Source organism: Ascaphus truei, chromosome 15, assembly GCF_040206685.1.
Source record: "Ascaphus truei isolate aAscTru1 chromosome 15, aAscTru1.hap1, whole genome shotgun sequence".
In the NCBI taxonomy this organism is placed as follows: Eukaryota; Metazoa; Chordata; class Amphibia; order Anura; family Ascaphidae; genus Ascaphus; species Ascaphus truei.
In genome coordinates, this window is record NC_134497.1 from 14,255,372 (window position 1) to 14,281,610 (window position 26,239).

At 45.2% G+C, this 26,239-nt stretch overlaps 1 protein-coding gene across 1 annotated transcript in view; it reads left to right on the plus strand.

Moving 5' to 3' along the window:
* The window catches only part of HELZ2 (helicase with zinc finger 2), a 79,052-nt gene that overhangs the window by 13,182 nt on the left and 39,631 nt on the right, over nucleotides 1-26,239 (plus strand). The window contains 3 exon segments of the mRNA XM_075571698.1: nucleotides 17,409-18,365; nucleotides 22,142-22,325; nucleotides 25,007-25,114. Coding sequence (XP_075427813.1) covers nucleotides 17,419-18,365; nucleotides 22,142-22,325; nucleotides 25,007-25,114 — 1,239 coding nt within the window. The 5' untranslated portion in view covers nucleotides 17,409-17,418.

Sequence of the window (26,239 nt, forward strand, 5' to 3'; positions counted from 1 at the left end):
TCCTATAACCTTATACAGACCCTACTCCCATCCTATAATCTTATACAGACCCTACTCCCATCCTATCATCTTATACAGACCCTACTCCCATCCTATAATCTTATACAGACCCTACTCCCATCCTATAATCTTATACAGACCCTACTCCCATCCTATAATCTTATACAGACCCTACTCCCATCCTATAATCTTATACAGACCCTACTCCCATCCTATAATCTTATACAGACCCTACTCCCATCCTATAATCTTATACAGACCCTACTCCCGTCCTATAATCTTATACAGACCCTACTCCCATCCTATAACCTTATACAGACCCTACTCCCATCCTATAATCTTATACAGACCCTACTCCCATCCTATCATCTTATACAGACCCTACTCCCATCCTATAATCTTATACAGACCCTACTCCCATCCTATAATCTTATACAGACCCTACTCCCATCCTATAATCTTATACAGACCCTACTCCCATCCTATAATCTTATACAGACCCTACTCCCATCCTATCATCTTATACAGACCCTACTCCCATCCTATAATCTTATACAGACCCTACTCCCATCCTATAATCTTATACAGACCCTACTCCCATCCTATAACCTTATACAGACCCTACTCCAAACCTATAATCTTATACAGACCCTACTCCCATCCTATAATCTTATACAGACCCTACTCCCATCCTATAATCTTATACAGACCCTACTCCCATCCTATAATCTTATACAGACCCTACTCCCATCCTATAATCTTATACAGACCCTACTCCCATCCTATAATCTTATACAGACCCTACTCCAAACCTATAACCTTATACAGACCCTACTCCCATCCTATAATCTTATACAGACCCTACTCCCGTCCTATCATCTTATACAGACCCTACTCCAAACCTATAACCTTATACAGACCCTACTCCCATCCTATAATCTTATACAGACCCTACCCCCATCCTATAATCTTATACAGACCCTACTCCCGTCCTATAATCTTATACAGACCCTACTCCCATCCTATAATCTTATACATACCCTACTCCCATCCTATAATCTTATACAGACCCTACTCCCATCCTATAATCTTATACAGACCCTACTCCCGTCCTATAACCTTATACAGACCCTACCCCCATCCTATAATCTTATACAGACCCTACTCCCATCCTATAATCTTATACATACCCTACTCCCATCCTATAATCTTATACAGACCCTACTCCCGTCCTATAATCTTATACAGACCCTACTCCCATCCTATAATCTTATACAGACCCTACTCCCATCCTATAATCTTATACAGACCCTACTCCCATCCTATAATCTTATACATACCCTACTCCCATCCTATAATCTTATACAGACCCTACTCCCATCCTATAATCTTATACAGACCCTACTCCCATCCTATAATCTTATACATACCCTACTCCCATCCTATAATCTTATACAGACCCTACTCCCATCCTATAATCTTATACATACCCTACTCCCATCCTATAATCTTATACAGACCCTACTCCCATCCTATAATCTTATACAGACCCTACTCCAAACCTATAACCTTATACAGACCCTACTCCCATCCTATCATCTTATACAGACCCTACTCCCATCCTATAATCTTATACAGACCCTACTCCCATCCTATAATCTTATACAGACCCTACCCCCATCCTATAATCTTATACAGACCCTACTCCCGTCCTATAATCTTATACAGACCCTACTCCCATCCTATAATCTTATACAGACCCTACTCCCGTCCTATAATCTTATACAGACCCTACTCCCATCCTATAATCTTATACATACCCTACTCCCATCCTATAATCTTATACAGACCCTACTCCCATCCTATAACCTTATACAGACCCTACCCCCATCCTATAATCTTATACAGACCCTACTCCCATCCTATAATCTTATACAGACCCTACTCCCATCCTATAATCTTATACATACCCTACTCCCATCCTATCATCTTATACAGACCCTACTCCCATCCTATCATCTTATACAGACCCTACTCCCATCCTATAACCTTATACAGACCCTACTCCCATCCTATAATCTTATACAGACCCTACTCCCATCCTATAATCTTATACAGACCCTACTCCCGTCCTATAATCTTATACAGACCCTACTCCCATCCTATAATCTTATACAGACCCTACTCCCATCCTATAATCTTATACAGACCCTACCCCCATCCTATCATCTTATACAGACCCTACTCCCATCCTATAATCTTATACATACCCTATTCCCATCCTATAATCTTATACAGACCCTACTCCCATCCAATAATCTTATACAGACCCTACTCCCATCCTATAATCTTATACAGACCCTACTCCCGTCCTATAATCTTATACATACCCTACTCCCATCCTATAATCTTATACAGACCGTACTCCCATCCTATAATCTTATACAGACCCTACTCCCATCCTATCATCTTATACAGACCCTACTCCCATCCTATAATCTTATACAGACCCTACTCCCATCCTATAATCTTATACAGACCCTACTCCCATCCTATAATCTTATACAGACCCTACTCCCATCCTATAATCTTATACAGACCCTACTCCCATCCTATAATCTTATACAGACCCTACTCCCATCCTATAATCTTATACAGACCCTACTCCCGTCCTATAATCTTATACAGACCCTACTCCCATCCTATAACCTTATACAGACCCTACTCCCATCCTATAATCTTATACAGACCCTACTCCCATCCTATCATCTTATACAGACTTTACTCCCATCCTATAATCTTATACAGACCCTACTCCCATCCTATAATCTTATACAGACCCTACTCCCGTCCTATAATCTTATACAGACCCTACTCCCATCCTATAATCTTCTACATACCCTACTCCCATCCTATAATCTTATACAGACCCTACTCCCATCCTATCATCTTATACAGACCCTACTCCCATCCTATCATCTTATACAGACCCTACTCCCATCCTATAATCTTATACAGACCCTACCCCCATCCTATAATCTTATACAGACCCTATTCCCATCCGATAACCTTATACAGACCCTACTCCCATCCTATAATCTTATACAGACCCTATTCCCATCCGATAACCTTATACAGACCCTACTCCCATCCTATAATCTTATACAGACCCTACTCCCATCCTATAATCTTATACAGACAATATTCCCATCCGATAACCTTATACAGACCCTACTCCAATCCTATAATCTTATACAGACCCTATTCCCATCGTATAATCTTATACAGACCCTACTCCCATCCTATAACCTTATACAGACCCTATTCCCATCCTATAATCTTATACAGACCCTATTCCCATCCTATAACCTTATACAGACCCTATTCCCATCCTATAATCTTATACATACCCTACTCGCATCTTATTATCCTTATACAGAGCCTACTCCGCATCCTATATCCTTATACAGAGTCTACTCTCATCCTAGAATCTTATACAGCCCTTCTCCAATCCTATAATCTTATACAGACTTTACGCCCCATCCTATAACTTTATAAATCGACCCTACTCCCATCCTATAATCTTATACAGACTCGACTCCCATCTTATAATCTTATACAGACCCTACTCCCATCCTATAATCTTATACAGACCCTACCCCCATCCTATAATCTTATACAGACCCTACTCCCGTCCTATAATCTTATACAGACCCTACTCCCATCCTATAATCTTATACAGACCCTACTCCCGTCCTATAATCTTATACAGACCCTACTCCCATCCTATAATCTTATACAGACCCTACTCCCATCCTATAATCTTATACAGACCCTACTCCCATCCTATAATCTTATACAGACCCTACTCCCATCCTATAATCTTATACATACCCTACTCCCATCCTATAATCTTATACAGACCCTACTCCCATCCTATAATCTTATACAGACCCTATTCCCATCCTATCATCTTATACAGACCCTACTCCCATCCTATCATCTTATACAGACCCTACTCCCATCCTATCATCTTATACAGACCCTACTCCCATCCTATCATCTTATACAGACCCTACTCCCATCCTATAATCTTATACAGACCCTACTCCCATCCTATCATCTTATACAGACCCTACTCCCATCCTATCATCTTATACAGACCCTACTCCCATCCTATAACCTTATACAGACCCTACTCCCATCCTATAATCTTATACAGACCCTACTCCCATCCTATAATCTTATACATACCCTACTCCCATCCTATAATCTTATACAGACCTACTCCCATCCTATAATCTTATACATACCCTACTCCCATCCTATAATCTTATACAGACCCTACTCCCATCCTATAACCTTATACAGACCCTACCCCCATCCTATAATCTTATACAGACCCTACTCCCATCCTATAATCTTATACAGACCCTACTCCCATCCTATAATCTTATACATACCCTACTCCCATCCTATCATCTTATACAGACCCTACTCCCATCCTATCATCTTATACAGACCCTACTCCCATCCTATAACCTTATACAGACCCTACTCCCATCCTATAATCTTATACAGACCCTACTCCCATCCTATAATCTTATACAGACCCTACTCCCGTCCTATAATCTTATACAGACCCTACTCCCATCCTATAATCTTATACAGACCCTACTCCCATCCTATAATCTTATACAGACCCTACCCCCATCCTATCATCTTATACAGACCCTACTCCCATCCTATAATCTTATACATACCCTATTCCCATCCTATAATCTTATACAGACCCTACTCCCATCCAATAATCTTATACAGACCCTACTCCCATCCTATAATCTTATACAGACCCTACTCCCGTCCTATAATCTTATACATACCCTACTCCCATCCTATAATCTTATACAGACCCTACTCCCATCCTATAATCTTATACAGACCCTACTCCCATCCTATCATCTTATACAGACCCTACTCCCATCCTATAATCTTATACAGACCCTACTCCCATCCTATAATCTTATACAGACCCTACTCCCATCCTATAATCTTATACAGACCCTACTCCCATCCTATAATCTTATACAGACCCTACTCCCATCCTATAATCTTATACAGACCCTACTCCCATCCTATAATCTTATACAGACCCTACTCCCGTCCTATAATCTTATACAGACCCTACTCCTATCCTATAACCTTATACAGACCCTACTCCCATCCTATAATCTTATACAGACCCTACTCCCATCCTATCATCTTATACAGACTTTACTCCCATCCTATAATCTTATACAGACCCTACTCCCATCCTATAATCTTATACAGACCCTACTCCCGTCCTATAATCTTATACAGACCCTACTCCCATCCTATAATCTTATACAGACCCTACTCCCATCCTATCATCTTATACAGACCCTACTCCCATCCTATAATCTTATACATACCCTACTCCCATCCTATAATCTTATACAGACCCTACTCCCATCCTATCATCTTATACAGACCCTACTCCCATCCTATCATCTTATACAGACCCTACTCCCATCCTATAATCTTATACAGACCCTACCCCCATCCTATAATCTTATACAGACCCTATTCCCATCCGATAACCTTATACAGACCCTACTCCCATCCTATAATCTTATACAGACCCTATTCCCATCCGATAACCTTATACAGACCCTACTCCCATCCTATAATCTTATACAGACCCTACTCCCATCCTATAATCTTATACAGACAATATTCCCATCCGATAACTTTATACAGACCCTACTCCAATCCTATAATCTTATACAGACCCTATTCCCATCGTATAATCTTATACAGACCCTACTCCCATCCTATAACCTTATACAGACCCTATTCCCATCCTATAATCTTATACAGACCCTATTCCCATCCTATAACCTTATACAGACCCTATTCCCATCCTATAATCTTATACATACCCTACTCGCATCTTATTATCCTTATACAGAGCCTACTCCGCATCCTATATCCTTATACAGAGTCTACTCTCATCCTAGAATCTTATACAGCCCTTCTCCAATCCTATAATCTTATACAGACTTTACGCCCCATCCTATAACTTTATAAATCGACCCTACTCCCATCCTATAATCTTATACAGACTCGACTCCCATCTTATAATCTTATACAGACCCTACTCCCATCCTATAATCTTATACAGACCCTACCCCCATCCTATAATCTTATACAGACCCTACTCCCGTCCTATAATCTTATACAGACCCTACTCCCATCCTATAATCTTATACAGACCCTACTCCCGTCCTATAATTTTATACAGACCCTACTCCCATCCTATAATCTTATACATACCCTACTCCCATCCTATAATCTTATACAGACCCTACTCCCATCCTATAATCTTATACAGACCCTACTCCCATCCTATAATCTTATACATACCCTACTCCCATCCTATAATCTTATACAGACCCTACTCCCATCCTATAATCTTATACAGACCCTATTCCCATCCTATCATCTTATACAGACCCTACTCCCATCCTATCATCTTATACAGACCCTACTCCCATCCTATCATCTTATACAGACCCTACTCCCATCCTATCATCTTATACAGACCCTACTCCCATCCTATAATCTTATACAGACCCTACTCCCATCCTATCATCTTATACAGACCCTACTCCCATCCTATCATCTTATACAGACCCTACTCCCATCCTATAACCTTATACAGACCCTACTCCCATCCTATAATCTTATACAGACCCTACTCCCATCCTATAATCTTATACAGACCCTACTCCCATCCAATAATCTTATACAGACCCTACTCCCATCCTATAATCTTATACAGACCCTACTCCCGTCCTATAATCTTATACATACCCTACTCCCATCCTATAATCTTATACAGACCCTACTCCCATCCTATAATCTTATACAGACCCTACTCCCATCCTATCATCTTATACAGACCCTACTCCCATCCTATAATCTTATACAGACCCTACTCCCATCCTATAATCTTATACAGACCCTACTCCCATCCTATAATCTTATACAGACCCTACTCCCATCCTATAATCTTATACAGACCCTACTCCCATCCTATAATCTTATACAGACCCTACTCCCATCCTATAATCTTATACAGACCCTACTCCCGTCCTATAATCTTATACAGACCCTACTCCCATCCTATAACCTTATACAGACCCTACTCCCATCCTATAATCTTATACAGACCCTACTCCCATCCTATCATCTTATACAGACTTTACTCCCATCCTATAATCTTATACAGACTTTACTCCCATCCTATAATCTTATACAGACCCTACTCCCATCCTATAATCTTATACAGACCCTACTCCCATCCTATAATCTTATACAGACCCTACTCCCATCCTATAATCTTATACAGACCCTACTCCCATCCTATAATCTTATACAGACCCTACTCCCGTCCTATAATCTTATACAGACCCTACTCCCATCCTATAATCTTATACAGACCCTACTCCCATCCTATCATCTTATACAGACCCTACTCCCATCCTATAATCTTATACATACCCTACTCCCATCCTATAATCTTATACAGACCCTACTCCCATCCTATCATCTTATACAGACCCTACTCCCATCCTATAATCTTATACAGACCCTACTCCCATCCTATAATCTTATACATACCCTATTCCCATCCTATAATCTTATACAGACCCTACTCCCGTCCTATAATCTTATACAGACCCTACTCCCGTCCTATAATCTTATACAGACCCTACTCCCATCCTATAATCTTATACAGACCCTACTCCCATCCTATAATCTTATACAGACCCTACTCCCATCCTATAATCTTATACAGACCCTACTCCCATCCTATAATCTTATACAGACCCTACTCCCATCCTATAATCTTATACAGACCCTACTCCCATCCTATAATCTTATACAGACCCTACTCCCGTCCTATAATCTTATACAGACCCTACTCCCATCCTATAACCTTATACAGACCCTACTCCCATCCTATAATCTTATACAGACCCTACTCCCATCCTATAATCTTATACAGACCCTACTCCCATCCTATAATCTTATACAGACCCTACTCCCATTCTATAATCTTATACAGACCCTACTCCCATCCTATAACCTTATACAGACCCTACCCCCATCCTATCATCTTATACAGACCCTACCCCCATCCTATAATCTTATACAGACCCTACCCCCATCCTATAATCTTATACAGACCCTACTCCCATCCTATAATCTTATACAGACCCTACTCCCATCCTATAATCTTATACAGACCCTACTCCCATCCTATAATCTTATACAGACCCTACTCCCATCCTATCATCTTATACAGACCCTACTCCCATCCTATAATCTTATACAGACCCTACTCCCATCCTATAATCTTATACAGACCCTACTCCCATCCTATCATCTTATACAGACCCTACTCCCATCCTATAATCTTATACAGACCCTACTCCCATCCTATAATCTTATACAGACCCTACTCCCATCCTATAATCTTATACAGACCCTACTCCCATCCTATAATCTTATACAGACCCTACTCCCATCCTATCATCTTATACAGACCCTACTCCCATCCTATAATCTTATACAGACCCTACTCCCATCCTATAATCTTATACAGACCCTACTCCCATCCTATAATCTTATACAGACCCTACTCCCATCCTATAACCTTATACAGACCCTACTCCAAACCTATAATCTTATACAGACCCTACTCCCATCCTATAATCTTATACAGACCCTACTCCCATCCTATAATCTTATACAGACCCTACTCCCATCCTATAATCTTATACAGACCCTACTCCCATCCTATAATCTTATACAGACCCTACTCCCATCCTATAATCTTATACAGACCCTACTCCAAACCTATAACCTTATACAGACCCTACTCCCATCCTATAATCTTATACAGACCCTACTCCCGTCCTATCATCTTATACAGACCCTACTCCAAACCTATAACCTTATACAGACCCTACTCCCATCCTATAATCTTATACAGACCCTACCCCCATCCTATAATCTTATACAGACCCTACTCCCGTCCTATAATCTTATACAGACCCTACTCCCATCCTATAATCTTATACATACCCTACTCCCATCCTATAATCTTATACAGACCCTACTCCCATCCTATAATCTTATACAGACCCTACTCCCGTCCTATAACCTTATACAGACCCTACCCCCATCCTATAATCTTATACAGACCCTACTCCCATCCTATAATCTTATACATACCCTACTCCCATCCTATAATCTTATACAGACCCTACTCCCGTCCTATAATCTTATACAGACCCTACTCCCATCCTATAATCTTATACAGACCCTACTCCCATCCTATAATCTTATACAGACCCTACTCCCATCCTATAATCTTATACAGACCCTACTCCAAACCTATAACCTTATACAGACCCTACTCCCATCCTATAATCTTATACATACCCTATTCCCATCCTATAATCTTATACAGACCCTACTCCCATCCTATAATCTTATACAGACCCTACTCCCATCCTATAATCTTATACAGACCCTACTCCCATCCTATAATCTTATACAGACCCTACTCCCGTCCTATAATCTTATACAGACCCTACTCCCGTCCTATAATCTTATACAGACCCTACTCCCATCCTATAATCTTATACAGACCCTACCCCCATCCTATAATCTTATACAGACCCTACTCCAAACCTATAACCTTATACAGACCCTACTCCCATCCTATAATCTTATACATACCCTATTCCCATCCTATAATCTTATACAGACCCTACTCCCATCCTATAATCTTATACAGACCCTACTCCCATCCTATAATCTTATACAGACCCTACTCCCATCCTATAATCTTATACAGACCCTACTCCCGTCCTATAATCTTATACAGACCCTACTCCCGTCCTATAATCTTATACAGACCCTACTCCCGTCCTATAATCTTATACAGACCCTACTCCCATCCTATAATCTTATACATACCCTACTCCCATCCTATAATCTTATACAGACCCTACCCCCATCCTATCATCTTATACAGACCCTACTCCCATCCTATAATTTTATACAGACCCTACTCCCATCCTATAATCTTATACAGACCCTACTCCCGTCCTATAATCTTATACAGACCCTACTCCCATCCTATAATCTTATACATACCCTACTCCCGTCCTATAATCTTATACAGACCCTACTCCCATCCTATAATCTTATACAGACCCTACTCCCATCCTATAATCTTATACAGACCCTACTCCCGTCCTATAATCTTATACAGACCCTACTCCCATCCTATAATCTTATACAGACCCTACTCCCATCCTATAATTTTATACAGACCCTACTCCCGTCCTATAATCTTATACAGACCCTACTCCCGTCCTATAATCTTATACAGACCTACCCCCATCCTATAATCTTATACAGACCCTACTCCCATCCTATCATTTTATACAGACCCTACTCCCATCCTATAATCTTATACATACCCTACCCCCATCCTATAATCTTATACAGACCCTACTCCCATCCTATAATCTTATACATACACTACTCCCATCCTATAATCTTATACAGACCCTACTCCCATCCTATAATCTTATACAGACCCTACTCCCATCCTATAATCTTATACAGACCCTACCCCCATCCTATAATCTTATACAGACCCTATTCCCATCCTATAATCTTATACAGACCCTACTCCCATCCTATAATCTTATACAGACCCTACTCCCATCCTATAATCTTATACAGACCCTACTCCCATCCTATAATCTTATACAGACCCTACCCCCATCCTATAACCTTATACAGACCCTACTCCCATCCTATAACCTTATACAGACCCTACCCCCATCCTATAATCTTATACAGACCCTACTCCCATCCTATAATCTTATACAGACCTACTCCCATCCTATCATCTTATACAGACCCTACCCCCATCCTATAATCTTATACAGACCCTACTCCTATCCTATAATCTTATACAGACCCTACTCCCATCCTATAATCTTATACAGACCCTACTCCCATCCTATAATCTTATACAGACCCTACTCCCATCCTATAATCTTATACAGACCCTACCCCCATCCTATAATCTTATACAGACCCTACTCCCATCCTATCATCTTATACAGACCCTACTCCCATCCTATAATCTTATACAGACCCTACTCCCATCCTATAATCTTATACAGACCCTACTCCCATCCTATCATCTTATACAGACCCTACTCCCATCCTATAATCTTATACAGACCCTACTCCCATCCTATAATCTTATACATACCCTACTCCCATCCTATAATCTTATACAGACCCTATTCCCATCCTATAATCTTATACAGACCCTATTCCCATCCTATAATCTTATACAGACCCTACTCCCGTCCTATAATCTTATACAGACCCTACTCCCGTCCTATAATCTTATACAGACCCTACTCCCATCCTATAACCTTATACAGACCCTACTCCCATCCTATAATCTTATACAGACCCTACTCCTATCCTATAATCTTATACAGACCCTACTCCCATCCTATAATCTTATACAGACCCTACTCCCATCCTATAATCTTATACAGACCCTACTCCCGTCCTATAATCTTATATAGACCCTACTCCCATCCTATAATCTTATACAGACCCTACCCCCATCCTATCATCTTATACAGACCCTACTCCCATCCAATAATCTTATACAGACCCTACTCCCATCCTATCATCTTATACAGACCCTACTCCCATCCAATAATCTTATACAGACCCTACTCCCATCCTATAATCTTATACAGACCCTACTCCCGTCCTATAATCTTATACAGACCCTACTCCCATCCTATAATCTTATACAGACCCTACCCCCATCCTATCATCTTATACAGACCCTACCCCCATCCTATAATCTTATACAGACCCTACTCCCATCCTATAATCTTATACAGACCCTACTCCCGTCCTATAATCTTATACAGACCCTACTCCCATCCTATAATCTTATACAGACCCTACCCCCATCCTATAATCTTATACAGACCCTACTCCCATCCTATCATCTTATACAGACCCTACTCCCATCCAATAATCTTATACAGACCCTACCCCCATCCTATAATCTTATACAGACCCTACTCCCATCCTATCATCTTATACAGACCCTACTCCCATCCTATAATCTTATACAGACCCTACTCCCGTCCTATAATCTTATACAGACCCTACTCCCATCCTATAATCTTATACAGACCCTACCCCCATCCTATCATCTTATACAGACCCTACTCCCATCCAATAATCTTATACAGACCCTACCCCCATCCTATAATCTTATACAGACCCTACTCCCATCCTATAATCTTATACAGACCCTACTCCCGTCCTATAATCTTATACAGACCCTACTCCCATCCTATAATCTTATACAGACCCTACTCCCATCCTATCATCTTATACAGACCCTACTCCCATCCAATAATCTTATACAGACCCTACTCCCATCCTATCATCTTATACAGACCCTACTCCCATCCAATAATCTTATACAGACCCTACTCCCATCCAATAATCTTATACAGACCCTACTCCCATCCTATAATCTTATACATACCCTACTCCCGTCCTATAATCTTATACAGACCCTACTCCCATCCTATAATCTTATACAGACCCTACTCCCATCCTATAATCTTATACAGACCCTACTCCCATCCTATAATCTTATACAGACCCTACTCCAAACCTATAACCTTATACAGACCCTACTCCCATCCTATAACCTTATACAGACCATACTCCCATCCTATAACCTTATACAGACCCTACTCCCATCCTATAATCTTATAAATACCCTATTCCCATCCTATAATCTTATACAGACCCTACTCCTATCCTATAATCTTATACAGACCCTACTCCCATCCTATAACCTTATACAGACCCTATTCCCATCCTATAATCTTATACATACCCTACTCCCATCCTATAATCTTATACAGACCCTACTCCCATCCTATAATCTTATACAGACACTACTCCCATCCTATAATCTTATACAGACCCTACTCCCATCCTATAATCTTATACAGACCCTACTCCCATCCTATCATCTTATACAGACCCTACTCCCATCCTATCATCTTATACAGACCCTACTCCCATCCTATCATCTTATACAGACCCTACTCCCATCCTATCATCTTATACAGACACTACTCCCATCCTATAACCTTATACAGACCCTACTCCCATCCTATAATCTTATACAGACCCTACTCCCATCCTATAATCTTATACAGACCCTACTCCCATCCTATAATCTTATACAGACCCTATTCCCATCCTATAATCTTATACAGACCCTATTCCCATCCTATAATCTTATACAGACCCTACTTACATCCTATAATCTTATACAGACCCTACTCCCATCCTATAATCTTATACAGACCCTACTCCCGTCCTATAATCTTATACAGACCCTACTCCCATCCTATAATCTAATACAGACCCTACTCCCATCCTATAATCTTATACAGACCCTACCCCCATCCTATCATCTTATACAGACCCTACTCCCATCCTATAATCTTATACAGACCCTACTCCCATCCTATAACCTTATACAGACCCTACTCCCATCCTATCATCTTATACAGACCCTACTCCCATCCTATAACCTTATACAGACCTACGCCCATCCTATAATCTTATACAGACCCTATTCCCATCCTATAACCTTATACAGACCCTATTCCCATCCTATAATCTTATACATACCCTACTCGCATCTTATTATCCTTATACAGAGCCTACTCCGCATCCTATATCCTTATACAGAGTCTACTCTCATCCTATAATCTTATACAGCCCTTCTCCAATCCTATAATCTTATACAGACTTTACGCCCCATCCTATAACTTTATAAATCGACCCTACTCCCATCCTATAATCTTATACAGACTCGACTCCCATCCTATAATCTTATACAGACCCTACTCCCATCCTATAACCTTATACAGACCCTACTCCCATCCTATAATCTTATACATACCCTACTCCCATCCTATAATCTTATACAGACCTACTCCCATCCTATAATCTTATACATACCCTACTCCCATCCTATAATCTTATACAGACCCTACTCCCATCCTATAATCTTATACAGACCCTACTCCCATCCTATAATCTTATACATACCCTACTCCCATCCTATAATCTTATACAGACCCTACTCCCATCCTATAATCTTATACAGACCCTACTCCCATCCTATAATCTTATACATACCCTATTCCCATCCTATAATCTTATACAGACCCTACTCCCATCCTATAATCTTATACAGACCCTACTCCCATCCTATAATCTTATACAGACCCTACTCCTATCCTATAATCTTATACAGACCCTACTCCCATCCTATAACCTTATACAGACCCTATTCCCATCCTATAATCTTATACATACCCTACTCCCATCCTATAATCTTATACAGACCCTATTCCCATCCGATAACCTTATACAGACCCTACTCCCATCCTATAATCTTATACAGACAATATTCCCATCCTATAATCTTATACAGACCCTACTCCCATCCTATAATCTTATACAGACCCTATTCCCATCCTATAATCTTATACATACCTTACTCCCATCCTATAATCTTATACAGACCCTATTCCCATCCTATAACCTTATACAGACCCTATTCCCATCCTATAATCTTATACAGACAATATTCCCATCCGATAACCTTATACAGACCCTACTCCCATCCTATAATCTTATACAGACAATATTCCCATCCGATAACCTTATACAGACCCTACTCCCATCCTATAATCTTATACAGACCCTATTCCCATCCTATAATCTTATACAGACCCTACTCCCATCCTATAATCTTATACAGACCCTATTCCCATCCTATAATCTTATACATACCTTACTCCCATCCTATAATCTTATACAGACCCTATTCCCATCCTATAACCTTATACAGACCCTATTCCCATCCTATAATCTTATATATACCCTACTCGCATCTTATTATCCTTATACAGAGCCTACTCCGCATCCTATATCCTTATACAGAGTCGACTCTCATCCTATAATCTTATACAGCCCTTCTCCAATCCTATAATCTTATACAGACTTTACGCCCCATCCTATAACCTTATAAATTGACCCTACTCCCATCCTATAATCTTATACAGACTCGACTCCCATCCTATATCCTTATATGTACGTATATCTTTATTTATATAGCGCCATTAATGCACATAGCGCTTCACATTAGTAATACACATGAAAATCATATAAATAACAAATAACACAAATAACACATAATTGGAAGAAGCGCTTTCAGACATAAAAGTAACATTACGGAAGAGGAGTCCCTGCCCCGAAGAGCTTACACTCTAATTGGTAGGTAGGAAGAACGTACAGAGACAGTAGGAGGGAGTTCTGGTAAGTGCGTCTGCAGGGGGCCAAGCTTTATGTATGCGGTGTAAAGTATCAGCCACGGTGCTACACATATGCTTTGTTAAAAAGGTGTGTTTTAAAGTGGGTCTTAAAGGTGTATAGAGAGGGTGCTAGTCGGGTATTGAGGGGAAGGGCATTCCAGGGGTGCGGGGCAGTCAGTGAGAAAGGTTTAAGGCGGCAGACCCTACTCCCACCCTATAACTTTATACAGACCCTACACCCATGTTATAACTTTATACAGACCCTACTTCTATCCTATAATCTTATACAGACCCTACAACCATGTTATAACTTTATACAGACCCTACTTCTATCCTATAATCTTATACAGACCCTACACCCATGTTATAACTTTATACAGACCCTACTTCTATCCTATAATCTTATACAGACCCTACACCCATGTTATAACTTTATACAGACCCTACTTCTATCCTATAATCTTATACAGACCCTACAACCATGTTATAACTTTATACAGACCCTACTTCTATCCTATAATCTTATACAGACTCTACACCCATGTTATAACTTTATACAGACCCTACTTCTATCCTATAATCTTATACAGACCCTACACCCATGTTATAACTTTATACAGACCCTACTTCTATCCTATAATCTTATACAGACCCTACACCTATGTTATAACTTTATACAAACCCTACTTCTATCCTATAATCTTATACAGACCCTACACCCATCCTATTACCTGCCTCTGCTCATATATACTGTATATGAGAGGTGGCTGGGTGACAGTCTCTCTTGGTAGCTGGGTGACAGTCTCTCTCTCGGTGGCTGGGTGACAGTCTCGGTATCTGGGTGACAGTCTCGGTGGCTGGGTGACAGTCTCGGTAGCAGGGTGACAGTCTCGGTGGCTGGGTGACAGTCTCACTCGGTGGCTGGGTGACAGTCTCTCTCTCGGTGGCTGGGTGACAGCCTCTCTCTCGGTGGCTGGGTGACAGTCTCGATGACTGGGTGACAGTCTCTCTCTCGGTGGCTGGGTGACAGTCTCGGTGGCTGGGTGACAGTCTCCCTCTCGGTGGCTGGGTGACAGCCTCTCTCTCGGTGGCTGGGTGACAGTCTCGATGACTGGGTGACAGTCTCTTTCTCGGTGGCTGGGTGACAGTCTCGGTGGCTGGGTGACAGTCTCCCTCTCGGTGGCTGGGTGACAGTCTCTCTCGGTGCCTCCTCTGTCTCTTTGTCAGTTAAGAAAAACTCCTAATTATTTCGGAACCAAAAGTTTATATAAATAAATGAAAGAACCTTTCTCATCTAATCTATCAATCGAATCACTGAGATTATCACCTCAGTTTATAATTTTAGAAATTATGACCTCACAGTAGACAGATTATGACCTCACAGTATATAACCTAACAGGTTATGACCTCACAAATATGGCGGTTTATTTAAATGTGATGGTCTTGTATAAGAATGTTAAAATCAGGAGCTGCGTGTGTATGAATGTGTATGTGTGTGTGTATTTGTCTATGTTTATATTGTGTGTGTGTGTTTATGTGTATATATTTGTGTGTTTGTATGTATATGTATGTTTATTTATATGTATGTATCTGTATTTTTGTGTATATGTATGTGTGTGTATATATGTATGTGTGCGTGTATATATCTATGTGTGTTTATGTATGTACTATGTGTTTATTTATGTATATGTATGCATGTTCTGTATGTGTATGTTTATTCCTGTGTGTGTGTGTGTGTGTGTGTGTGTGCACGCGTGTGTCACTGTGTAGGGGTTGTGGTATCCTTGATGCTTCATGGCCCACCCGCTCTGATCTTTTGTCATTGCTCAGGGGGGCAGCGATGGGACAGGCCAAGGGGTCAGCGCCCCCCACCCTCTCCCGGCTTCTGGAGGAGGTGAAGCTACACCTGGCCTGTGACTCCTGCAGCAAGAGGGAGAATGAGAGCACCTTCACCCTGCACCCCTCCAATCACACCTGTGCTGCCAATCTGCTCCTCGCCAAGTCCCAGGCTGGCAACGCTGGGGAAGAGTGGCGCTACGTGAGACGGCGTCCAGGCTTCCCCGTGCCCGCCCGGTACGCTGTGTGCTGGCATTACCACCCCGGGAGGGGCTGCGAGAGGCACCAGCAATGGTGCACCTTCGCCTGGAGCCCAGAGGAGAGGCTCGTGTGGTCCTTTGAGAAGAACCATGACCTGCAGAGGAACCAGCTGAGGTCCTTACTCCTGCCCACTAAATGCCCAGGCAACGCGCCCATGGGACCCACCAGCTGGGAGCAGATCCTCAGTGAGTTTGGTGGACAGTTCCAGGAGGTGTGTGAGCAATGCTCTTTTCAGTGCCCACCCAAGATCACCCCCACTACTCTGTGCCAGTCTCACCCCCGCCCCCTGCCTCTCCTGCTCCACGTTGTGATAGATGGCACCAGAAAGCAGTGCCACGCTATCCGCCCAATGCCCTGCTCCCAGAACCTCCACCTCTGCAGCCAACCCTCCCGAGGCCTCCTGTGCCAGAGAAGCGGACGGAGCTGCCCCGATGCGCACAGCGAGGTGGAGATGGCGGTGTGGCAGGCAGAGCGGGGTCACGGGCTCAGCCGCGGTCAGATGCCGGGGATGGGGGACCAGCAGACGGAGTTTTACTGCCACCTGTGCCTGGTCACGGCCACATCGCAGGAGAGCTTCGAGGCACACTGCTCATCGCTGGAACACGGGCGCATGATTGCCGACGACGCGATGACCGTGTGGAATTACCGCGCTCTACCCCTTGGCATGTCCCACTTCACCCTCTGTGAGAGGTAAGTGCCCTCTCTCTACGGGGAACGAAAGGTGGGGGGTTCTGCACACCAGTGTTGTAGTCCTTTTGCTGGTGGAATGTTAAAGCTCAAGAGAAAACCCAACTGGGGCGATGATCCCAAAACATAGGGAGCTGCCCGTTGATTGAGCAGCTTCTGGATTCCATGGAAGAGTAAGGGGACCTTTGTGGTGAGGCCTGGCCCCGTCTTCCGCTGCCGTCAAACGTAAGAGAGAGTTTCTTGCACGTGATGTAGGTTGTTATCACCGAAGCAATGTTCACCTCCCAAGTAGAACACAGGGGTCAGGTGACTCCTCTGTAACTCCTGCTCCTGACTCGCACAGAGCAGAACTGGTACAAAGGGCCTTGTTACACGGACACAGCAGGAACATGATGCTATTTGTGTCAACGTTGCCCTGAAGTTGCCTTGATAATCACCACACTGATCCCCATGCTTCTTACAAAGCTGATAAGGTAACACCCAGACCTCGTGGGTAACCCCTGCCCTCCCGTTACCATCCTGCCTCACTTGGTACCCCCTGCTCTGCCATTACCATCCTGCCTCCCTGGGTACCACCTGCCCTACCATTACCATCCTGCCTCCCTGGGTACCCCCTGCCCTCCCATTACCATCCTGCCTCCCGGGTACCACCTGCCCTACCATTACCATCCTGCCTCCCTGGGTACCCCCTGCCCTCCCATTACCATCCTGCCTCCCGGGTACCCCCTGCCCTCCCATTACCATCCTGCCTCCTGGGTACCCTATGCCCTCCCATTACCATCCTGCCTCCCTGGGTACCCCCTGCCATCCCATTACCATCCTTCCTTCCTGGGTACTCCCTGCCCTCCTGTTACCATCCTGCCTCCCTGGGTACCCCTTGCCCTCCCATTACCATCCTGCCTCCCGGGTACCCCCTGCCCTCCCATTACCATCCTGCCTCCTGGGTACCCTATGCCCTCCCATTACCATCCTGCCTCCCTGGGTACCCCCTGCCATCCCATTACCATCCTTCCTTCCTGGGTACCCCCTGCCCTCCTATTACCATCCTGCCTCCCTGGGTACCCTCTGCCCTCCCATTACCATCCTTCCTGGGTACCCCCTGCTCTGACATTACCATCCTGCCTCCCGGGTACCCCCTGCCCTCCCGTTACCATCCTGCCTCCCGGGTACCTCCTGCCCTCCCGTTACCATCCTGCCTCCCGGGTACCCCCTGCCCTCCCGTTACCATCCTGCCTCCCGGGTACCCCCTGCCCTCCCGTTACCATCCTGCCTCCCGGGTACCCCCTGCCCTCCCGTTACCATCCTGCCTCCCGGGTACCCCCAGACCCCCTGGGTATTAAGTACCACACTGAGTACCCTCCTGCCCGTTGCAGGTATCTTTCTTCCCGTGTCTATTCTCTCGCAGACATCACTGCAGCCGCCCAATCTATGTGCTTGTGCTAATGGGTAGCGGAGTTGAAATGTAAGCCTGAAATAATTGAAAATACCCCTTGTGAGCACATTCACATGTCTGTCAGGTCTGCAGTCCTGCCCTTCCCCATTATCCCCTAGCACACCGTGCTTCCACTGCAGAATGGGATTCTGGGAAATGACATGCAAATGAGCAGGGTCACCGTTTGCTTCAAATCCATTTTGACACGGACCCCTCCCTATAAGCTTATGCCTGCCGAATTACACAGCTTTTCAGCGCAGCCTGGGTTAAAGTGCAGAGCCAGTAAACCTGCTCACAGACATCTGTTTTGACCTTTTGGGTCTCATTACTGTGAGGCTGGCTATACTGGCTCTGCAATGCGAAGCTGGGATAGGTGTCAACCACACCTTAAATAAGTTATCGTGGGTAAAAAAGTGTCAAAAAGTCTCCACCGTACAGAGTACAAAATAACAACCCTGATTGGCTCCTGAGTGAGTTATTATCCGGACAGAGTTCTGTGCTGGTCTGTAAATGTCATGTGTCCCTCAGTGTCCTGCACACACAGTGACCCCTAGTCTGTCCCTCAGTGTCCTGCACACACAGTGACCCCCAGTCTGTCCCTCAGGGTCCTGCACACAGTGACCCCCAGTCTGTCCCTCAGTGTCCTGCACATAGTGACCCCTAGTCTGCCCCTCTGTGTCCTGCACACACAGTGACTCCTAGTCTGTCCCTCAGGGTCCTGCACACACAGTGACCCCCAGTCTGTCCCTCAGTGTCCTGCACACACAGTGACCCCCAGTCTGTCCCTCAGGGTCCTGCACACACAGTGACCCCGAGTCTGCCCCTCAGTGTCCTGCACACACAGTGACCCCCAGTCTGCCCCTCAGTGTCCTGCACACACAGTGACTCCCAGTCTGTCCCTCTGTGTCCTGCACACAGTGACCCCCAGTCTGTCCCTCAGTGTCCTGCACATAGTGACCCCCAGTCTGCCCCTCAGTGTCCTGCACACACAGTGACCCCCAGTCTGCCCCTCAGTGTCCTGCACACACAGTGACCCCCAGTCTGTCCCTCAGTGTCCTGCACACACAGTGACCCCCACTCTGTCCCTCAGTGTCCTGCACACACAGTGACCCCCAGTCTGCCCCTCAGTGTCCTGCACACACAGTGACCCCCAGTCTGTCCCTCTGTGTCCTGCACACACAGTGACTCCCAGTCTGTCCCTCAGTGTCCTGCACACACAGTGACTCCCAGTCTGTCCCTCAGTGTCCTGCACACACAGTGACCCCCAGTCTGCCCCTCAGTGTCCTGCACACACAGTGACCCCCAGTCTGTCCCTCAGTGTCCTGCACACACAGTGACCCCCAGTCTGTCCCTCAGTGTCCTGCACATAGTGACCCCCAGTCTGTCCCTCAGTGTCCTGCACACACAGTGACCCCCAGTCTGCCCCTCTGTGTCCTGCACACACAGTGACTCCCAGTCTGTCCCTCAGTGTCCTGCACACACAGTGACCTCCAGTCTATCCCTCAGTGTCCTGCACACAGAGTGACCCCCAGTCTGTCCCTCAGTGTCCTGCACACACAGTGACCCCCAGTCTGCCCCTCTGTGTCCTGCACACACAGTGACTCCCAGTCTGTCCCTCAGGGTCCTGCACACACAGTGACTCCCAGTCTGTCCCTCAGTGTCCTGCACACACAGTGACCTCCAGTCTATCCCTCTGTGTCCTGCACACACAGTGACTCCCAGTCTGTCCCTCAGTGTCCTGCACACACAGTGACCCCCTGTCTGTCCCTCAGGGTCCTGCACACACAGTGACTCCCAGTCTGTCCCTCAGTGTCCTGCACACACAGTGACCCCCAGTCTGCCCCTCAGTGTCCTGCACACACGATGACCCCCAGTCTGCCCCTCAGTGTCCTGCACATACTGACCCCCAGTCTGTCCCTCAGTGTCCTGCACACACAGTGACCCCCAGTCTGCCCCTCTGTGTCCTGCACACACAGTGACTCCCAGTCTGTCCCTCAGTGTCCTGCACACACAGTGACCTCCAGTCTATCCCTCAGTGTCCTGCACACAGAGTGACCCCCAGTCTGTCCCTCAGTGTCCTGCACACACAGTGACCCCCAGTCTGCCCCTCAGTGTCCTGCACACACAGTGACCCCCAGTCTGCCCCTCTGTGTCCTGCACACAGTGACTCCCAGTCTGTCCCTCAGTGTCCTGCACACACAGTGACTCCCAGTCTGCCCCTGTGTCCTGCACACACAGTGACTCCCAGTCTGTCCCTCAGTGTCCTGCACACACAGTGACCTCCAGTCTGTCCCTCAGTGTCCTGCACACAGAGTGACCCCCAGTCTGTCTCTCCCTTTGTGTCCAGCCCCTTGCAGTGCTTATACGGGGGCAGCTGCCCAAATGCCCACAGTCAGGAAGAACTGCAGGAATGGATACTGAGGGCAAAGGTCAGCAAACGCAACAAGCAGGTAGCAGAGGAGGAGGGGCTGCAGTCTTACCAGGAGGGTCTCATCCAGGAGTACCAGCGCTGCAGCAGAGACACCGTTGTGGTGAGTAACTGACGTCATGACCTGACATTGTAAGTAACCCAAACCCTCTCTAATAGCGCGTCTGAGATCAGATACATTGTAAGGAACCCCAACCCTCTCTAATAGCGCATTGAGATCAGATGCATTGTGAGGAACCCCAACCCTCTCTAATAGCATGTCTGAGATTTGATGCATTGTAAGGAACCCCAACCCTCTCTAATAGTGCGTCTGACATCAGATGCATTGTAAGGAACAACAACCCTCTCTAATAGTGTGCCTGAGATCAGATGCATTGTAAGGAACCCCAACCCTCTCTAATAGCGCGTCTGAGATCAGATGCATTGTAAGGAACCCCAACCCTCTCTAATAGTGCGTCTGAGATCAGATGCATTGTAAGGAACCCCAACCCTCTCTAATAGTGCGTCTGAGATCAGATGCATTGTAAGGAACCCCAACCCTCTCTAATAGTGCATCGAGATCAGATGCATTGTAAGGAACCCCAACCCTCTCTAATAGCGTGTCTGAGATCAGATGTATTCTGAGGAACCCCAACCCTTTCTAATAGCACGTCTGAGATTTGATGCATTGTAAGGAACCCCAACCCTCTCTAATAGCGTGTCTGACATCAGATGCATTGTAAGGAACCCCAACCCTCTCTAATAGCGTGTCTGAGATCAGATACATTGTAAGGAACCCCAACCCTCTCTAATAGCGCGTCTGAGTTCACATGCATTGTAAGGAACCCCAACCCTCTCTAATAGCGCGTCTGAGATCAGATACATGTGTAAGGAACCCCAACCCTCTCTAATAGCGCGTCTGACATCAGATGCATTGTAAGGAACCCCAACCCTCTCTAATAGTGCGTCTGAGATCAGATGCATTGTAAGGAACCCCCAACCCTCTCTAATAGCGCGTCTGAGATCAGATGCATTGTAAGGAACCCCAACCCTCTCTAATAGCGTGTCTGAGATCAGGTGCATTGTAAGGAACCCCAACCCTCTCTAATAGCGTGTCTGACATCAGATGCATTGTAAGAAACCCCAACCCTCTCTAATAGCGCGCCTGAGATTGCAAGTAGACCAAAATGATAACTCTCACCGGCTTGGCCTGAACCTCACCCACTATTCCTACAACAACATCTGTCTAAATCTGGTTAGGTTGCATATGACCCTGAAGTTGCTAACAATAACCCTCCTCTTTAGGTAAACAGTCGTGCCTGTTTCACTATCTCACTCTTTCCGGACCCGCCTCATACATTCCTTGCAAACTGTTCACAACTGATTAACCCTTTTTTGACCAGAGTAGTCTTAGTGTACCATAATGTGTCTCAGAAATCCCCCATACCATAATCCAATTCTCATGCCCAATTTTCACACTTCCACACCCTTTTAAGATATCACTGGATGATGTATCACTGGGGTTTTGTGTTTGCCTTCCTCTGGATCAGTATACCTTAAGTACAAATATAGGATATAGTGTCTATTCTGGATCCAGGGTCAATGTAGCATGTGAATAAATCCAGATAGCTTAACTCGTCCCCTTTTGAAAGCACACAAAGTCCTTCTATTTTCTTCAACTTTATTGGGGGGAGTTATAGAAATAAAAGTTCTTGCACAAGGATATCATTGGCAGATTTCTCTTATCAGGAGAATGACCCAATGATGGGAAGGTGTTACGCTGTGTGAGAGAGTGCTTCTCAGAGGGGAAGGTAAAAAAGCATTGCCTTTGCAGGGGGAGGAATGGAGGGGAGAGTGTACTCACTTAGGCAGCTTGTTAGGAAAGAAAGCACACTTTCCTGTGACAGACAGGAACAGGCTGAGGACCATTCCATAAAACAGAGAAGGTCAGGGGAACTGGGCTAAACCAACCTCAGCTATGAGGATTGGGAGGTTGCCAGGGCAACCAACTAGTGGCTTGTGTAAAAAGAGGATTATTGTTACAATAATGTTGCAGTTTACACAACAGCATAGGCTGCTAGGACAGGGGGGGAGGGGGGAACTTGCAGCTTCCCTGGGGAGGGCTGGCAGTGTGAGGACAGTGAAAATATATAATCCTGTTCCAGGACAGTATCTGTCTTAATTTAGCATAGGTTCAACTTGATGGACCTTTCTTTTTTCAACCTCTACTGTGTAACTATGTAACTATTATGTACAGTAACTACTATGTAACTATGTAACTACTATGTACAGTAACTACTATGTAACTACTGTGTAACTATGTAACTACTATGTACAGTAACTACTGTGTAACTACTGTGTAACTACTGTGTAACTATGTCTTTAATGATATTTGTATCACCCATCTGATGTATAGTCTTTATGCCAGGTGATACGGCACCTGCTTCATTATGATTGAGCCACCTGTGCTGAAGCAGGGATATCTCCCATACCTGGCCTATTGGTGGCCCTTGAGGACTGGAGTTGGCCACCCCTGACTTATACCTTCATACCCATATCTATTTCGACTAAAGGTGGTGCAGTGTGACCCATCTACTTTTTAGACTCCATATGGAGTTTGGGAGGGCGTATTAAAGATGGAGGTTAACCACATACCCACCACAGACAGGGCCCAAAGGGAGGGTGTGATTGGTTTGTTGTACAGCCCCGGGGGCTGAGCGTCTGATCTCTGCGCACTTAACTCACAGTGTGATAATAATTCTCCATACCTGGGGCACTGACCTCTGACTCCCTGCTTCCTCCCAGCTCTCTGAGGAGGTTGAGGGCGTGAAGGTTTCGTGTGACCTGCCTCTTAGGGTCCACACCCAGGAGAAGACTGTGACGAAAAGGTGGACTTTCACTGTGAAGACCAAGGTATGAGGAGTAAGGGGGAGGGGGAGGAGCAGGAGGGGGTGGGGAGGGGGGGAGAGTGGGAGAGAGGAATGGGAGGGGGAGAGAAGGGGAATGGTGGGAGGGGGAGGTGGGGAGAGGGGCAGAGTGGGAGGGGGAGAGGAGGGTCGTGGTAGGGTGGGGAGAGGAGGGTAGTGGTAGGGTGAGGAAGGAGGGGAGTGGGAAAGAAAGGAGTGGGAGGGGAAGAGAGGGGGGAGGGTGAGAGAGAGGGCAGAATAGGAGGAGAGAGAGGGAGGAGGGGGGAGAGAGGGTGGAGTAGGAGGGGTAGAGGGGGTAGTGGTTGGATGCGGGAGGAGGGGAGTGGGGGTGGAGAGGGAAAGAGAGGAGTGGGAGGGGGGAGTAGTGGGGGGAGAGAGGGTAGGAGTATGAGGGGGAGAGGGGGTAGTGGTAGGGTGTGAAGGTGGGGAGAGGGGGCAGTGGTAGGGTGTTGAAGTGGTGAGAGGGGGTAGTGGTGAGAGGGTGTTGAGAGGGGGAGTGGAAGTGAGAGGAATGAGAGGGGGGAGTGAGGTGGGGGAGAAAGGTGGGGGAGAAGGAGGGAGAAAGGGGTGGAGTGGTGGGGGTGGGGGTGAGGGAGAGAGGGGAGCAGAGAGGGTAGAGGAGGGGCAAGAGCAAGGGGGAAAGAAAGGGTGGAAGAGAGAGAGCCAGGAGAGAAGCTAATTTTCATTGTATAATAGAACCTGTTCCTGCTTATAAACCATGCAGTAACTACGGAGGGAGAGGGAGTAGCGGGCACGATACCTCTTATTGGACCAACAAGTAGTGGATATGTTACAAGCTCTCCAACCTCTCGGGGTCCTTCATCGAGTCACCCTGACCCTGAGAGGTTTGAAAGCTTGTAACATATCATACCACCCCTCTCCCACCTTCGTTACTACCTGGAAGAAAGTACCAGCCCCGGCCTCTCCCTGCCCTTCTTTGCTAACACACCAGGAAACTGTATTCAGTGAGCTCAGTGATACAGGACCTACACCTGAGTCCTGATGAAGAGCTCCCTTACTTCTGCACACCTGTAGCCCTAATACAAGCTCAACTTGAAATACTATCTCCCTTACCGAATGACCCTGCCACGGTGCCACTCTCTCCTTGTAG